This window comes from Panicum hallii, chromosome 7 (genome assembly GCF_002211085.1).
Source record: "Panicum hallii strain FIL2 chromosome 7, PHallii_v3.1, whole genome shotgun sequence".
Lineage (NCBI taxonomy): Eukaryota > Viridiplantae > Streptophyta > Magnoliopsida > Poales > Poaceae > Panicum > Panicum hallii.
In genome coordinates this window covers 33,843,215-33,862,514 of record NC_038048.1, presented here as the reverse complement: position 1 = coordinate 33,862,514, position 19,300 = coordinate 33,843,215, and the positions used below count along the sequence as shown (strand labels likewise).

The 19,300-nt window shown below is 45.2% G+C and overlaps 2 protein-coding genes across 2 annotated transcripts; both read left to right on the top strand.

The window, feature by feature from the left end:
* The first annotated feature begins 4,193 nt into the window (after positions 1-4,193).
* Positions 4,194-4,943, top strand: LOC112900680 (BTB/POZ and MATH domain-containing protein 1-like). The gene has a single exon (XM_025969512.1). The coding sequence runs from the start codon at positions 4,194-4,196 to the stop codon at positions 4,941-4,943; it is 750 nt and encodes a 249-aa protein (XP_025825297.1).
* A 9,137-nt stretch (positions 4,944-14,080) lies between these two features.
* LOC112898923 lies at positions 14,081-15,651 on the top strand. The gene is made up of 2 exons (XM_025967237.1): positions 14,081-14,285; positions 14,653-15,651. The coding sequence occupies exons 1-2, from the start codon at positions 14,096-14,098 to the stop codon at positions 15,018-15,020; spliced, it is 558 nt and encodes a 185-aa protein (XP_025823022.1). The 5' UTR covers positions 14,081-14,095; the 3' UTR covers positions 15,021-15,651.
* Positions 15,652-19,300: the final 3,649 nt, after the last annotated feature.

Here is a 19,300-nt window from a genome sequence, read left to right as displayed (position 1 = left end):
CACATTAGTCATAAAAGCAAACTGAGTAATCATTCAACAGTGGTAGTGTGCTGGTTCTAGCCTAGACCGTGCTAGAGGCGCGAGTCTGGACACAAAGGAAATCGCAAAACACCACCAGAATAGAAACACAAAGAACAACCCCTTTCTTTTTTTCTGTTCTCTTCTTCTTTTTTTCTTTTCTTTTCTTTTTTTCTTTTGTTTTTTTCTCTTCACTTTTCCAGGAACTAAAATCTTTTGTTTGACAACCAAAATAAAAGGATTACTTCATACAACCTCTGCCAACTCAGAATGATAAATTTTGTTTCAGACAGCCAGACGCACAAATCTTCAAGTCAATTCTGGAGTGCTCAGATGGAGTTTGTGACCACGGTTAGATCCGTTCGAAAGAATCACGAGTTAAGATTTCTAAATTATCTTAAAACCTCCCAATCGGAGACCGAACACAGAAACTACAGCAAATTTCTTCCCGGGCTGAATTGAAACTTCGAAACAAAATTTGATGACAAGAACTCGAAACTCTAAAGGACTAAGCTAAGACCAGCAACTCAACGCAACCGATGCAACCGAAGACTCAACAAGCCCTAACTAAGCAGTAAAAGGCTCAAAAGGTCTATACGATTGCAGGCAAACTAATCTACTAAAATTCTTTTTAGCTTTTCTGGACAATAGAAAATTAAAAACAACGAAGGATTGGAAGTCTCTCACCGAACAATGTTGCTCTGATTACCAACTGATGTGAACCCGCTAGATTTTGTTCCCGATCTTTCGGTGAGAGGGAATGGATAACTCGATCGGTGGATGGAGACGACGTTCACGGTCCGACTACAGCCTTCAACGATTGCGGCCGTCTCGGAGAAGATATAGATATGAGTCCGGATCCATATGAAAGTAGACTTTATAAGCTTTCTGTGAAGTCCAAGAACCCCCCAATCGAAGTCCGTATGAAGTCGTGGCAGCTGTTACAACTTGATTCTATCCTGCAGTCCGAATCCAACATCCAAAATGTGTTGGATTTGGACTCTTTCTTTGCTTGCACCAAAAGTGACGTGGTAGCCTGTTAGAGAACATTGGGAAGACTTGGGCTTGGTCCCCAATCAATTTCTTTAGTCCTCCATGTTTTTCATGTAATTTCACACACGACTTTATCCAGTCAAGTAATTCTAAAAACGAGAATGCACAGAAATCATAGTGCAGCATTAATTGTTCAAATGTATCGAATTTAATATTGATATAGGGTTGATTCTCCTTTGGGCAAGAAGGCACTAATATGGTCCTATCCATGCTAGTGATATCCTCGTCACCTCCGTCCTGAAATATGAGGTATTAGAGGGTTCAAAATTTGCATTCTAAAATATTTTAAAAATTAATTAATCCTATTCGACCATGAAATCAGCAAAATGACAACCAAACAAGATATTAAATAGCAGTACATGCGTTATTTTCTCATCTTCTTAATCTATCATGAAAATGTTAGGATGCTATACATTATAGGATGGAGGGAGTATATGATATTGTTGTATACATATCTTTTACTCTTCTTTAATTAGGAAGGCTCTTTTTTTAGAAAATTTTTTTAGAAACAGGAGGATACTCCGCTACTAATTATATTATTAAAAAGAAAGAAAATGATTATCCGGGTTCAAGTACAAGACTCACGAAACAAAGAACAACAAGAAAAATAAATAAAAAGTTATAATAGGGTTTCTAGTCATTCAGACATTCCAGATTGCTTCAACAAATTCAAGGACTCAATCTTATGTGTTACTGAACTCCTCGATAACACAAATATATATACTACTAGCCCATAGTCCATTTACATAGAGACTAGCAAAATGCCTGTGCATTGCCACGGGGGTTGAAATTTTTTGGCAAAATAGCCAATTTGATCTCTTAATTTTTACCTCAGGCTCAAAATCTTCTCTTAACTATAAAATTGATCAATTTCATTCACAAACTTTCTATTTGAGCTTAATTTCATCCCGATCCTATGTGGCATGCCATGTTGGAATGCCTAGTCAACAATGGATGACGTAAAAATGAGTCAATAGGTATAAATAGACTATTTTACCTTTGTTTTTTCCTCTCATTCGATATCTTGTAAAAAATATGGTTCAACAAACAATGAGAATGTACGAATAGATAAAAGTGTAAACTTTTTTATTCATAGATACAAGTTCATCAATAACTTATTTTAGCTATGTTAGTGAATTTATGGGTTAGTATACCACTTGAATTGATAGTGTTGTTGAACTTGGTAACACGTCCAGAACTTTACATACACTGGTATTACTTGGCATGCCACGTAAGCATGCCACATCACTCTAGAGATTAAATTAAGCCTAAATAAAAAGTCTGAGAACTAAATTGGTCCATTTAATAGTTTAAGGATAAATTTGAGCATTGGAAGGAAGTTGAGGGATAAAACTAGCTATTTTGCCAAAAAATTTCAAACACAATATACGGAGCATGAAAAAAGTATGGTTTTAATTTGGACGACATTGAGATTTACATTTCACAAGTACTAATTCAGCCATAGTGATTTAGCATTCATCTACTCATCAATTCAGCACCACCTAACACTTTAACCCAGGAGCACATGTATGCACAACACATGAGGAGTAGCCCTAGATCATGCAAGAACAGTCGAACGTACTACCACACGAAATCTCTACTATTTGGATTTTCGGAATACTACCGTTCTATTAGTAATGTACCCTTTCTCAGTACATGCATTGAAGCACATAACAAAGAAGACAAAAATAATCATAATTAACGTGTCTTTTATTGATAAAAAATGACACGTACATGATTAAGAGACGCATGCAAGATTCACAGACCACATACTTAGGGTTAGAGACACAGTCAAACATACTACCATACTGTTAGTAATGTGCCCTTCCCAAAAAATATGCTTTGCAGTTCATATCATATAAAGAAAAAAAAAGTATGTTGACTTATTTTAACTATTCCACTTGACATCGCATTACATTCAGACTATTATATTTGATATTAAAAAAATTGGCATCATATTACATTTAGAGACACACATATGATTAGAGGCTATAAGAAATCTTTCCCTATTTCTAAAAAGCGGATCGATTCTGCGGTAGTTTGACTTTGGTACGTCATTAGTCACTGATAGGTGAACCCCATCATTCCGCCACGCAAACAACCACGCGCCGAGACCCCGCGCGCGACCCTGGGCCTCGCACGGCTTAGTTCCCCCTCCCGTCCTCGTGCTCACACGCGCAGATCCCTCGGCCTCTCGCGGCTTCGTTCCCTCTCCTCCCATCCTCCTGCTTGTAAGCGCAGATCGCCGCCTGCCGGCCTCGTGCGTCTTCTGCGGCATTGGCAATCAGCTGCGACGGCCATGGTTTCGGCTTCCCCTTCCTACCGGCGGCGGCAGCAGGTGCAGCCCCTGCTCGTCCTCCCAGCGCCTCCCCTCACCCTTACATCTTGTGCGGCGGCAGCAAGTAGCGTTGGCGGTGCTACATGGTCTCCTATTAAATTGGAAGCGAATTGCTAGTGTGTCGGGATCAAAATTCCGTTTACCTTAAAAGTAATGAAATCTTTCTTTTCGTTGCTGCAATGCGTGGTGGCTGTACTCGCCAGTGACTAATAATGACGTACTAAAGTTAAAGTCAAAGTACCGTAGATCGGTCCGATTTTTGAAAATAGGATTCCTAAAAACTGTTTATCCGGTATTACAACAGTCGATCAGACAGCTTTCTCCATGCAAATTATTTTAGTGGTAGTCGTTGACAACGAAACACCTATAGATACAACACAGCAACTTCTGCTGAGATGATCCATTTCAAGCACCTCAGAGTCTGACGGTTTGGGAGGGGTTTGCTCTATTTTTTCTTTTGCCGGAATCAGCTCAACATCGTTACCAAAAGGGCCAAAATGCGTAGATGAGCGTCTCTTTTTGGAAAAAGAGAGAAGAAATTCTCGCTCCCCTACCTTCCCCGGTTCCCCCACCAGACCACGCCGCCGTTCCCTTCGAGGCGCCGCGCCGCCGTCCCCCGCAACCAAATCTACTCTCCACGCCGCGCTGTCGTCCTCTCGCCACCTCCTCGATCGCCCTCGGTTTCTCCGCGAGCAAACCCCCAAAATGGCGGCGGCACCTCAGCGTCCAAGGATGAGCACCGTGGCCGGCCTTCTGGCGTAACACACCGACGCTGTTTACCACCATGGACACGAGTAAGGACCGTGGCTTGGACTTATTCAAGTTCATTAGCACAAGCGATATGGAAGCCTCTGGGCACATACACGATGACCGCGTTGTGATCGAGTGCGACGTTACTGCTATCAAGGAACCACAGGTAGCCGAGGCGGCCGTGATCTCTGAGCTTCTGGTGGTGCCTCCTTCAGACTTGTCGGTTAACTTTGGAAAATTGTTGGGGTCAGAGGAAGGAGCAGATGTGAAATTCATTGTTCAAGGGGAGATTTTCCCTGCGCACAAGATTATTGTCGCGACACGATCACCGGTCTTCAAGGCGCAGCTCTACGGGCCTGTAGGGGAGGGAAACAGAGAGTGCATAACAATTGAAGACATGCAGGCTCCTGTTTTCAAGGCATTGCTTCACTTCATCTACACAGACTCATTGCCCCCAATGGAGGATATTGACAGCAATGAAAAGGAAATGATGAAGCACCTGCTTGTGGCTGCAGATAGATATGCCATGGAGAGGCTCAAGCTGATTTGTGAGGGATTCCTTTGTGTAAGTCTTGATGTTGAAACTGTTGCAACCACTCTATGTCTAGCAGACCAGCATAACTGCAGAAGGCTCAAAGATGCTTGCATTGACTATATCAACTCTTCTGATAGAATAAATGAGGTGGTGGCAAGCCAAGGGTATCTGCACCTTAAAAGGGCATGTCCTTCTGTCTTTGTGAATATGTGGGAGAAGGAGAAAGTGTCCAAATCTCAAAAAAATTAGTATCCACGTTATTGATTTAACTTTTAAGTATTAAGTTTAGTTTGTGCCAACTAGAGATGAGATGCCTTATCCTTTTGTTAACAGAAGATATTTTGGCGAAGAGTAGGTTATGTGAAATGTACCTCTGTGCTAGGCTGCTAGCTCAATTGTATTATCTTGAGACCTTTTTATGTACTAAGTTAGCAATGTATTACTTTTATAACATTTGTTTTGTGTGCTCAAACCGCCGAGTCGTCAGTTAGCCGAACAATACTAGCATCTTGTGAAATTGTGATGAATGATTGGCCAATAGTGCAAATTGTTTGGCAGCATAACCATTCAGTAAAACTGGTATGATTTTACTGCTACTTGTATGGTACTTAAAGTGGGCACATTTTTTTTATTGTTACAGTATCATAATCTTCCTAGTATCGTTGTTTAAATATGAACATGTTTACAGTTCTTTACCATTTGTTTTGAATCTTTGGTATGCACTTTTGGGAAAACTCTTGGGAGAGGATTGTGTAGTTTCTTCAACCATTTGGTCCAGTTTGCTAAGATAAGTGCTTCAGTTCTTGCCCTTTGTCTACACACTACCTGCAAGCTTCAGTGACCAAGAGAGCTGAACTAATCCTGCTGTTTACAAAGAAATATTTTATTGTATCTAATTGGTACATGGACCTTGAACCCACATATATGTTTAGTTCTTCATTTTGAAAAGGATATACATGGTACAGACTTTACTACTAATTACATAATGCTGTGGAGGCAACTCTTTTTTTAATCTATTTATCCTGGTTCATGCTTTGTTTTCCACAGGACCCTTTGGTGGCTGGGAAGGCCCTGCATTTCAATTACAGAGCGTCCAGGATGTCGAATCAGTAACCAATCAAGTTATTTTACCACTTGAAGGTCACATGCTGTGGAGATATATGCTTGTAGAACTTAATATGCTGTAAGTTTTCTTTCCCACTGTCATAGAAGTTGTTAAGGGAAGAAGATGAGGTCTAGGTATTTATATGATTTCAAGTAACGTTCATAAAGTGATTAAATCTGGCTATATCAGTTCATCATGTGCCCAGCTCACATATTTCAACAATGCCTTGACTGAAGTAGTTTCAAAATATCAATCAAGACTGTAGTTTCCAGATAATGTTGGACAGCTTATGGTTTTTGTATAATAGAGGAGAGGCCGATGCCTCAGATGAATTACACTACAAAGGCCTCTATCTTTAGAGTTAAAGGGACAAAGCCCCTGTCCATATGCATTGCAACAAGACAAGGTTAAAGCATTTGCAGTTCCAAGTTTCACGATACCCTTCGCCAGAATTACAGAGCTAAGTCTCCTAAACACACACTCCAGACTAACAACAGACGATTACCAAACAGAAGCGTTGGTTCAACAGACGATCAACAAAGCAACATCAGGGACACACTAAAAAAACACACTTTTCAGTTGAGCCAACGCTCAGCTTGGTGTCCATTGTCTGTGATTCTGCCTTGCCACTGAGCTTCTTCAGAACAGGTACCTCTTGTCAATGAACCATTCCTCAACCGAGCTTCTTGAGAACAGGTAGTCAGCAGGGGCGGAGCTACAGGGTGGTCCTTGTGGGCCAAGGACCACCCTGAGTTTTGGCCCAGAAGCCCAGTACCAATTCTCTGCAAAGGCCGAACTGCCGAAGCCCAACTGATGAAGCGCTGATCGGTTTCATGTAGATGATACTACTTCTTCATCACTTAAGGAAGCAATTCAGTCATTACTAGTTAATAATGGTTTGACTATGACTCAAATCCGTGGGCAAGGCTATGATGGGGCTAGTAACATGAAAGGAGAGATTAAAGGTTTGAAAACATTGATCATGAAAGAATCACCCTCTGCTTATTATGTTCACTGTTTTACACATCAACTCCAATCGGTTCTTGTTGCTGTTGCTAAAGACAATGATGATTGTGTGTGGTTTTTTGATCGAGTATCCCTCTTGCTAAATATTGTTGGCATTTCTTGTAAGCGTCACCGAATGATTCGAGATCACCAATATGACAATGTCATGAAAGCACTTCAGTGTGGCATACTAGAATCTGGAAGTGGGTTAAATCAAGAGATGGGGCTGCCTAGACCTGGTGAAACCCGATGGGGCTCTCATTATAAAACTGTAGTCAACTTGATTGCTATGTATCCCACAATTCGTGATGTGCTCATAGCTCTAGGACGTGATACTTCTGCAAGGGGTGACTGGCCAAAAATACATACTATGGTTGGAGTGCTTGAGTCATTTGATTTCATTTTCAATGCTCATTTGATGCTTGACATTCTTGGACACACAAATGAATTGTTTGAGTGTTTGCAAAGGAAAGACCAAGATATTCTTAATGCAATGTCACTTGTCCATTTGGCAAAGAGTAAAATTCAACAAATGAGGTCTGATGGTTGGGTTTCATTTCTTCGAAGGGTTACAATATTTTGCAACAAATATGGTATTCAAGTTCCCGAAATGAAACATAATTATGTGCCATATGGAAGATCAGCACGTTTTGCTCCAGACCAAACAAATGACGATCACTTTAGAAGGGAAGTTTACATTGGAGCCATAGATAAAATTAGTCAAGAGCTTGATAGTCGATTTGATGAGGTAAATATGGAGTTGCTTACTTGTATGGCTGCTTTGAATCCAGCAGATTCCTTCGCTTCTTTTGATGCAAACAAGGTACATAGACTTGCTGAATTTTACCCTAATGAATTTTCAAGCCCTGACTTGCTAAGACTCGATTTGCAACTTGAAACCTTTATTGATGACATGAGAAAAGATGAGTTGTTCAAAGGCATAAACAATCTTGTTGACCTGTCAGTAAAACTTGTTGAAACAAAGAGAGATAAAGTTTATCATTGGGTCTATTTACTTATCAAGTTAGTATTGCTTCTACCCGTGGCTACCGCAAGTGTTGAAAGAATATTTTCTGCAATGACCTTTATCAAGAATAAGTTGAGAAATAAGATGGGTGATAGCCTTCTGGATCATTGTCTAATAACTTTTATTGAGCGGGATATCTTCTTAAAGTTGAGTGAAGAAGAAATTATCAACACTTTCATGGCTATTAAAAGGCGTAGGCCAGACAAGAAGAAGAAGTGACATTTTTGTTCTTCAACTATTATGGGGTATGTAATATTTTCATTATATGTTAAACAAAGTTATACTCATCTATTATGAAATCTAAGCGTTCTATTTTTCTTAATGTGTTTGTAATTTATATGTGCATGGACACGTTAAATTTGTAGCGGTAAAAAAAAATTTAGACCATGGACCACCCTAGTGAGAAACCCTAGCTCCGCTACTGGTAGTCAGGTACCTCTTTAGGCTCTTTTCATTGAGCCATTGCTCCCCAAGCCCTCAGAGCTCACTGGGTAGGAGACACAGCGACAGATCCTGCATCACCAAGCACCAGACATCCATTTTATTGTCCCGGTCCTCAAAACTGTGACTCTAGCTTTGTCGGTTCCTGAATTTGTACAACCAATGAAGAAATGGAGCAGGAAAACTGGCCGTCAGTTGGCATACTCCGAGTTGTGTTCTACCATTTCCAATCAGTGTCAAATCTGCATAATCAATGCATGCCAAATTTTTCAATGTATGCGACTCTGAATGAGCACATTTTCGTAACAGCATCAAGATTTCACCTTATCTTTTGTTTGCATAGGAATACCTATACCTGATGTTTCTTCTTTTACTTGTGCGCATCTATGCTTGAACCTAGTATTAACCTTTTTGAAGGCAGAACTATGCAGTTCCACAACCATTTTGCACAGTGTTCCACATGGTTCCGTTGACTGATGTGCGCTTGCCGGTATGTCAGAATTTCAGTTCTTGATCTCTTTCCTACATCATCCTACCTTTTCAGCTTGAGTAGACCTTGAATCCACATGTTGTTCAGATGCTTGGTTCTTCATTTAATAGAAATATATACTTGGCCTTGTTTTGTTGCTTCTTTATATAATACTATGAAGACTCTTTCATGTATGCTATTTCTTTTGGTCCAGGTTTTGTATTCACACAGGGCCCTTTGCAATTCTGCATTCCTATGGGTGTAATACAAAAGAAGATTTAGAAACTCTTGGTATGACCATATGGAAATGTCATTACGAAATGGACTAGTAAAAGGAAGAGCAAACCAAATTGACAAAAGGAAGAGCAAAAGTTCTCTCTGAACTTTGTTGGTCTGGGACAGAAAAGAAAGGGCATAGCAGCATCTGGTTGGGCCGTGCACGGCCAGTTAGCCGGCACCGGGCGGTGGACCCGGGAGCCGCCGAAGATGGGAAGATGACCGTCAGCGGGGGCGAGCGGCGTAAGCTCCTTCAGCGATGGCTCAGCATGCACAGCTTGCACTTGCGCGAGGAATAGATGTCCCCGAAAAAGTCCGATTTACATGTTCGAACTATTGTAAAAATCTAATTTTCAATTTTCAACTACAAAACCGGATAATACAAAATTGGATAACAGAGGCCATCCAATTGTCAAAATCGGACAAATTTGGCCCTTCGAGTGGCTTTAAGGTGGTTTTTCATTTTGTGAAAATTAAAATATTTAAATTTAAATTAAAAAATTCATAAGTAATTTATTTTAAATCAAAAAATTTATAAGTAATTCATTTTAAATCAAAAAATTCATAAGTAATTCATTTTAAATAAAAAAATTCATAAGAAATTCATTTTAAATAAAAAAGTATGAGATAGGTATCAAAAGTTTTCTAAAAATATAACCTATCTATTGGCACTGTATTTGTCAATTATTCGAATTTAATTTTGTTGCTTGTAGTTATGCCTATTATTTTTTAATAAATAAGATTCAAATAGAGCAATAATAGATAGGTTATATTTTAAGAAAAATTTTGGTACTAGTTTCACATTTTTATTTCTCTAGTTTAAAATAAATTAGTTTTAATTTTTTAATCTAATTAGAATTTTTATTTTAAAAATAATTAAAACAACCTTCGAAACTATCTAAAAGGGCTAAACTTATCTGATTTGAACAGTTGAATGATGGTTGTTATCCAATTTTATAGTGGAAGGTTGAAAGTGGAAGCCTTCCCTATGTTCCCACCCCACCAAGTCACGGACCGTGGCTCTTACGTCTGAGCAGTCCCAGTGCACACGGCCGAAAAGTGGAACGGCTCCCGGTCGCACAAGCAGGTCGATGTTTTTTTTTCCCTTCAAACCCTGGAGAACTTTTTCAACGGGAGGCAGCGAGGCACCGGAGAGAGCGACGAGAACCAGACAGCTTCAGAAACCACAAAGCGTGCATCTCTGGGTCCAAGAACTAGGAGCATGATGGAATCGAGGATTTCTTTTTTCTTTTGAATTTCGAAACCTGCGTCAGCGTGCCAACCGTGCAATCAGTGGACCTTGAATTACAATAGCTACTCCATTACGGATATCCTGACACTGCGCACATTCATGAGGCGTGGCGTGCATACAGCGACAGTTCTTAACAACGGTACGCGGTAACCTAAACAAGCTCAAATCAGTAAACGTCCTCAGCCAATCCAAAGATTGGAAGTGCAACCCATCTCTGACCTCATGTGTGCCTATAGCAATGAGATGTATATTTGCACAAATATCGATGGACCAACCCTACCCTTGAAAATCTTCGGCTTGGATTATGTAAGCAATTAACCCCCTCTAACTTCGTGAAAGTGTCCTTCAGTTTAGGCTGACTTCGTTTATTTTTAGGACACTCTTATCCAGATGCGTGCACCTGCTGCGGGCTCGGAGGGAGACAAGGCTCACCAATAACCTAACCCTACGGCTGCTTCGGGAACCAGTGCAAAGAGACCTCACTTGGAATATGGGGGAAATTCGGGGAAATCCATTCATCGCGTATGCGGCTGCGATGCCGCGCCGCCGGCTAGTTAGGGTCAACGGCGAACTAGAGAGGGCCACGGCACCCCCCAACATCCTAAAAAAAAATTTAACCCTCCTCTTCTTTGCAGCAGACTGGTAACTCTGCAGCAAGCCAAATGGCCAGCAGCCGATGTTGCATTTCCCAGTTAGAGCCTAGTAGATAGCCCAGTAGCAACAAGCAACATTCTGAATGTCTTCAATGGTATACCAATCGAGCGGACAGGTAGGTTGTGCGGACTGCAGAAGCACGGCAACATCGCTGCTGGCTATCGGCTCGCCCTCCCCGGCGACAAGTGCAATTGCGAGTCTCGACGCCGGACCAAATTTGATGTCAAGTACATCTAGTCGTTGTATTATACACTATATTCTACATACATGTCGACCCTGGCTTCTTGGCCCCTTGAGATATTTCCTGGTTCCGCCGCTAGTTATGGTGGTTAGGATTTAGGGTTGCCGAGTTCCATGGGCACGGACCTATTGAGGGTCGTCAGTAGGTTGCCGGACCGACGGTGGGGTGGTTGAGAAAGCGGCGAGGCAGGGCGGTGGGGGCGCCGCCCGCCGAGGCAGCGGGAGATGGCGGCCGAGCGGGGTCGGTGGCGGGGGAGCTCGGGTCGGAGGTGAAATCACGACGAGATTAGCGATGGCGGTGGTGGAGGGCGGCGGCAGAGGCGCCGGAGCCGGGAGAGGCGGTGGATGGCAGGGAGCAGCAGCAGGGTGGCCTTCTGCGACACCATCGCAGCCGGCCGTGCACGCTGGAAATAAAAGACCCCCGGAAATTCTCCTCAATCCTACTGTCCCTTTCATTTTTCAACTTTTACTATGTTCTTGCCAAGATACTGCACTAGCTTTCCCACGTACTGCACTGTCTCTCCTCTGGTCTAATATATGTTCCCACGTAGAAATACTGCTCCAAAGCTCTTGCTACTGCTCTATGCGTGCTGACGCCTTAGTGCAGTAGTCTGGAAGAGATTTGGTCTATCAGATCCATGGTCGCGGTCTGTTGCTTTCGTTCGTTTCCTGCCAAGATCGGCGCCTTTCCCAAGGAAAAGATCCTGATCATGATAAGGTTATCTCATGAAGCTCCCGCACTGGTCAGATTATTCCCTCAGATGTTCACATCTCCCGCCAAATTCCTTCCACCGGTGCAGTATTCTATAGCTAGTGCCTGCCCTCGAGACTTTTGCGAAGCTGACGAACGGTGCCGCTACCCTCCTGATTTCCTATTAAAAGTAGCCTCTAAACGCGTGAATTGATCACACGATCCTCTGCTGCCCTCTCGCAAATCAGTCGCCGTCTCAACGACGACGAACCGGGTTCAGCACGACTCTGCGAGGAGCCGAGGAGTATCTACACCAGACGGCCGCGGCTGTGACGACACGACGCGTCCGAAAGCGATAGATGAATGAGCAAAGAGGATCATTTTTCTGTTTAACGGTTTAACCTGATCGGCTGTCAAGAAGACAAACGAAATGGCGACAGGGATTCAGATTCAGACCAGGGAGCGAGCGAGCGAGAGAGAGAGAGAGAGAGAGAGAGAGAGAGAGAGAGAGAGAGAGAGGCGCGTGGACATGGAGTTTGCTCTGCTAGCAAGTTGGTAAACCGGTCGCTGCGGTGCGGCATGTCGACATGGGTGAGGGCGAGAGCACCGGCGACTATTCCAGTATTCCGACGGAGACTCACCGGCGCATCGTCTTGCTGCTTTCCGATGCTGCGGAGGACGACGAGACCGGGACGGGGCCAATAATGCAGGCCGGCCGGCCGGGCGGTGCGGACGAGATAGGGTTCGGTCGCGGTGGGGTTGGGGGTGTTGACACCACCTTTGCCTTTGGACGAAAAGGGAGCGTTGCCTAAAAGGAATGGACGCTGCTCTCAGTGGTCGGAACGGAAGGCGAAGGATGGCTTCAGCTCTGAGACCCCTTTATCGAAATTAAAAGAAGAGAAAGCCGGCCATTTCCTGATTTCTGCTAGTCTCTGTGGACACAAGGATTCAGATTCAGGAATCGTCCGTCCCGACGTGCCGCCGATGTGGCGCGGCGTGCGCTGCGTAGATAGTTCTCTGTGGTTTAGCGGTAGCAGTAGCAGTATAGTTCTCTGTGCGTGGGATGCTCCGATCACTGATGGCCACTGTTCTTCCGCGTGCCTTGTCCGTCTCTTGATCCCCGGTACTCATGTGTCGTCATGGCACGTGAGATCCCCTATCGGCGGGTCGGCCGCATGATCCGCCCAAGGGTGCCGCCTGCCGGTGGCAGACCAGAGACGGATACGGCAAGGGACGCCAATATTGCGACCACGTATCAAGGTATGGACCGGATGAGCTTGCACGCGACGTCGGGACACAGGTGTCGACGGCGAGCGTGCGTGTTCCGACGCTGGAGTCTATCTACGTTGGCGCAGCGATCGCTGAGACTTCCACGGGCCGGACGCCGTGCCGTGCCGTGCCGCCGGTGGTGGAGAGGAGAAAGACGAATTCCTATCCCGGCGCGCGTCCACAGGCTTCGCTGTCCCGCGCGGATCGTCTCGTCGTCGCCGGGATCCATCGCGTGGCGGGGAGAGCTCGGCCGCCGCGCGCCACGTTCCGGTGCCGCGGTGCGCGCGCGCGCCACGCCGTGCGGCTGGCGAGACGCAAACGGAGTCCGTGGGCGTCCTCCAGCGCCTTCGAGCCTGGATGGCTGGACTGGACCCGGCCCCGGCCCCGGCGCCACGCCGCCACTCCACAACCGTGGGCGCTCTCTGCCTCCGCTGCCCACGGGTCGGGAAACAAGGCAGATCCATTTTTTTTAAAAAAAGAAAATCGTTCAGGATAGAGGCAGATCCACTCGTTCTAGAACCGTCCGCGCGCGCGCGATCGCGTGAGGATTTTGTCCCGTTCCCGCCGCCTCCAACCCCGAGGCCGGCGGCAGGCGGACCCCGTTGGCGCTTGCCCGCAACCGACGCGATCGGCCGCCGCCGCCGGGCCAGGCGGCGAGCCAGCTGCGCAACCCGCCAAAGCTCCCCCTCCCAGCCAGAGCCAGCCCATCGTTTCCCGCCACCTCAAAGAAACCGTCGCCAAACCAAAAAAAAAATCACCCACCGGATTGACCGCTTTGCCGTGGCTCTGCCGGGGCCGTGCCGTGCCGGGACGAGGGCACGGGCGTCACATCCCGCGGCGCACAGTGACACAGGGCTAGCTAATCCGTTGGCGCCTTGCTTTGCTTGCGGGATTAGTTTCAAAACCAGTGGAACCGGCGTAACGTACCAGCCGAGATGGCGGGTGGGGCCGGGGAGCCAGTGGGCGGGGCCCATGGTATGGGGGCGCGGCCGGGGAGGAATCCTGGGCAGCGGGCCGGTCCTGCCCGCGGGCAGGCGAGCCCGGTATAAAGCGAGGGGGTGCCCCGCTGGGCTGCCGCAGTTTGCCGCTCTCGGCGCCTCGCCGGCTCGCCGTCTCCCTCTGCTTCGATTCCTGCCTGTCGGCGTCCAGTTTCTCTGTTCCGGTAAGCTCCTTGCAAGCCTTCCTCCTCCGATTCTTCTATACTCCTACCTAGGAGAAGCACGGTGCTGTTCTGGATCCTGAGGATCCCGTGCTTTTTTATGATATTTTTTTTATTTAAGTACGCGCTGTTTGTGGAGCGAGAAAAAAGAAGTTAGTTTCGTGCTAAGCGAACATGGAACGGATCACCACCAGCCGGGCTCGTTGGGTTGTTGGTAGTAATTTGGTGTAGGCAGATCAAAGGTTGATCCTTGATATGATGAAGTGTCTGTTTTTAACTGCTTATTAAGTTAGCTTTACACATCCGCGAAAAACTTGCGTGCCGTTGATTTTTAAGAGAGCCCTTGTGTTAATGATTGCCGGCGATGCAGGGGCAGGAAAGCGAGGCGGGCGGGGTCTCATGGCGTCCAACTACGTGGACACGGCGGCGGAGGAGGGCAGGTTCCACGGCCACGGCCACCACAGCACCACGCCCACCGGCGCGGCGGCGGCGTCGCCGAAGCACATGCGGAGGAGCTGGTCGTCCGCGTCCTCCGCCCACGGCCACGCCCACGGCGCCGCCCCCAAGTGCGTCTGCGCCCCTGCCACGCACGCGGGGTCGTTCAAGTGCCGCCTCCACCGCGCCAGCTCCCACGGCCACCCGGCGTCCCCTCCCTCCCCGGCCGCCGCCGCCACCACCTCCGCCGCGCCGCCGCCGGCCGTGCCGCCGCCGTCCTCCCGCACCGTCGCGGCGCAGTGACGGCGCCCACCCGTCTCTCTGAAGCCTGAAACCAAGAACCGCCGCCCGGCAGCAAGAAGAGGAGAGAAGAGAGAAAAGGGGGAGAGAAGAGAGCATAGCCTCTCTCTGTCATGTGACGCAAGAAAGGGAGCTTATTTGTTCCTCCCTTCGCCTTGATGCCATTGGCAAAAAAATTCTCATTTCCTTTTCTGATTTTCGCCTCGTCTTCTTGTCGGGATGGATCCCATCTCCCTCGTCTGGCATTTCCCCCTCGTCAGAGGAAAATCCCCCGCTCTTTCTGCTATGCATCCCGCTCGCCTGCTTTCAGTCCACCCTCCACTGAAATGGAACAAGTCCGGTTGGTAGAGTATGTGTGATGGCGTTCTCGTGTGTAATCACCATTTCAGTAACATCCATGCTTCCTGCAAGAACTGTCATCGTGGTGGGTCTGCTGGTTATTCTTTTAACGGTCTTGGAGATCTTGGAAGCGGACATCGATCACTGTTGCAACAAATGGGCCTATCAAGGATGACTAGAAAACATGTTTAGTGGACTGATACCCTTGATTTTTTTGGATGGTGGAAGGTATCAATCACATTAGTTTAGTGCCAAAATTGAAAATTCTGTAAGGATTCTGTGTGAGTTCAGTTCATCTCACCTAAAATTCTGCTGTGTCAGTCAATCTCTGTTTGAGCATGGATTGGCTATCCCGTGATTCTTAATGCTCATGCCGTCATGTGATACTTCTGCACAGAACTCTGACGAAGCCTGCACGGATCCATCCCGTCCCCATGTGTAGGCGCTTGTTTGGTCCCTCCTAGCTAAACTTTAAACTTTAGCCCCATCGTATAGCACATTAAAAATATTAAATATAATCTAATTAGAAAACTAATTGTATAAATAATTGTATAAATAAAAGCTGATTGGCGAGATGAATCTAATGTATGATTTGAACATGTTGTGCTACAGTAAACATGTGCTAATGATGAATTAATTAGACTAATATATTCATCTCTTGAATTAGCACCGGCTTATAAAATTAATTTTATAATTAATTTATATTTAATCATACTATTTAGCATCTAAACATCCGATATTTTAGTGTCTGGATCAAACACCCTCACCAATGTTTGACAGCTCCCCGACCTCAGTGCCTTTGTCCAAGATCGTATCAGTCTGTAACTTGCACGGTTGCACCTGCAGGCTGCAGCTGCACCAATCTGTTCTCTTAGATTAAGGAAAAAAAGCCCGGCCTTTACATTCACAGGTGAAAACTTACACTGCATCAATCTGATGGTAACAAAAGCATGTGCCAATAGCTGAACAGCAACAGTACAACCAAGGCTATTGCGATGCGGCGCCGGTCGCTGTAGATTTTGTACGATCATGTTCCTCTACACCAGCTCTACAGAAGTTAGTTGGCAGGAGAGAGAGGAGGCGGTTGGCATGTCAAGATCCGTAGCTCATCAAGGCATTGTTATTAGCCCTATCTTGCTTTAAGCAGCATGCAGGTCCTACCGTGCCATCATGGTATGCACTGTTGATTTGTTTTGTTTGTGTCAAGCTGGATGATATGTTGTTGGTTGGGTGCTGGACTGCTGGTCCTTGGTTGTTACAATTCGGTCTCGGTGGCTGCTAAGCAGAAGCATGTGCCGATGCAATCAGGCATTAGCTTAGTATCTGACATCGAGATATCATTTCGACGAAGTGTTACGGACTTGCAAGAACAATGGGTACAGACCAGAGTTTCAGTAGCACCACTTCGTACGAGGGCTTCAGGCTGTCAGAACAGATCAGTTTATACCCCGTGTCTTGCAAGTTTCTACGTTCTTCCTGTGTTCAGGTTTCAGAGATTGTGACTGTCCAAAGGCATGTGAAGCCAAAGTTGCATTGCAAAAGCACGATAGAGGATGGTCATCCATTCATCTTGTACGTGGTACAACGCAGAACATTGAGGGAAGGTAGGCACTCCTTGGCTTCCCCGAACGAGGATCATCGATGTTCTTCAGTTTCTTCTGCTAGGCCCAGACTGGTTTTGAACAGGTGAACAAATCATTGTTACCATGACTTCTTCTAGTCGGGCCAACCCAACCAGCAATTTCTGGCAGATCTTTCTGCTTGGAGCAGGAATACAGAATAGCAGCATTCACTATAGAAATAACGGACGTACCCACCTGGTACATACAGTATGTTCAGGTCGATAGCGGCATGCTGATGCTTTACCAAAAGTAGTAAGTATATCAATTAGGCAAAGGCTTCCCACCCCGTAAACGCAAAAAAACTGTAAACGCAAAATTTTCGAAGGAATCTTGCTAATTTGAAGTACTAAATGAAGTCTATTTACAAAACTTTTTGCATGGATGGGCTGCAAATCGCGAGACGAATCTAATGAACCTACTTAATCCATGTTTTGCAACATTGATGCTATAGTAACCATCCGCTAATTATTGCTTAATCATAGATTAATTAGCATCATTAGATTCGTCTCGCGATTTACAACCCATCCATGCAAAAAGTTTTGTAAATAGACTTCATTTAGTACTTCAAATTGGTAAGATTCCTTTGCGCAAATTTTTTTTGCGTTTACACCTGCCGAACTAAACAGGGCCAAAATAAGTATATTAGCCCCTCAACTTTGATCTGAGGTCAACTTCATCCCTTAACTTTCAAATTGCCTAATATAAGTTCCTCAACTTTTATTTTTGTCAAACTCGTCCTTATATTAATATTATACTCCATAATAATATGAGATTTATAAAAGAATCCTTTTTACCCTTGGCTCCTTCTCCTTTAAATTCTACAACATTTTATTTTTTACTAAAAAATATTTAACAAATGACAGTCACACAGTGTGGTGGCATCTCTATATTTAGAAACTGAATATCACAAGTGTTTAATTTGGAACATAGAAGTTTACTTACCCATGCATCGCATTTTATTGCGGATAAATAGAGAGTAAACTTAGATCTACTTATTGCATAACTGTACCATCATATAAAATATTTATCCATACATTGTATTGTATTGCGTATGCATATACTTGTTGCATAACTGTACTATCATATAAAATATTTTGAAAAGTTGAGCGAACGTGATATAAATATTGGGAAATGAAGAGGGGGAGAATAAACCAAGGGTAAAATAGACCTTTTATATTTATCTCATGTTATCATGGAGTATAATATCAGTATAAGACGAGTTTGACCTAAAAACAAAATTTAAGAGATTATATTGGCTAACTTTTAAGTTGATGGACAAAGTTGATTCTCGTATCAAGGGACCAACATGCCTATTTTGCCTATCAATTGCAACAGAAAGTTTGGTGATTGCCCGGTTGGCGCATCTATCGTTATCTTCCACATGAAATCAATGAGTTTTTGGTTGAGCGGTTCGTGGCCCGGACTGAAAACAGCAGCAGCATGTGTTTGTTTTTGTTAGGCTTGTTAGGGTGTTTCGTGATCTGGGGGATATCTGATCACTGTCCGAACTAAGGCCACGATCAGACGAGCTGCTGGGGAATCCACAGAGTAGTTGCCGTGGAGACTGGAGTTGGAAGTGTGAGAAGAGATTCAATCCGATATCCGTTCTGAAACTGGCAGTGATGGCACTTTAAGCTGCTCTTGGTCTAACCGGTGATGGAAGCCATTGGGGCAATTTCTCTAAGCGCCTCCTGAATGATCAATGCCCTCTTGGTTTATGATTACGTTGCCAACTGTGCTGGCTGCAGGTAGTCAAAACTGGTTACAGATCAAGCAGCTTCGTTCTCGCATGTTCAAGTTTACATCTGCCCCCACAGAGCACCGGACCGGAGCCGCGAGGATCGCGAGGTGCACCGATTCCTGATCAGCAGAGCAACCAGAGCAGCGAAAGAGTACGCGGGCCATGTGTTTCCGCGCAACAGGTTGTATTCGGGCTCGGAATGGGCTTAGCCCAAACGCAGGCGTGCGTTGCGTGTCATGCGTTAGAGAGAAGTGAGATGGCGAGAGGCAATAGGAAAACAAGATACCAACTTTCCCCCCAACTCTCTTCCAAATCCACCCCAATTACTCCGCTTGCTAACAAACCTGTAGTGCGACACAGCAGGACGAATCGCCCGTATCTGCAGGGGCGCAGGCTAACAAGCCAGCGCGTCCAGGCTGGTGCGATTGATCTCTCTGCCATTTCAGTAGATCTCTCTCCATCTGCATCGCTCTGCAACAGAAGTACTCCCTCCATTCCAAATCAGCAAATATAGTACATCGCAAAATCGGTTCAGAATACGCATTGCACGTCTACGATGCAGGCTTCGGTGCGCTTCGTTT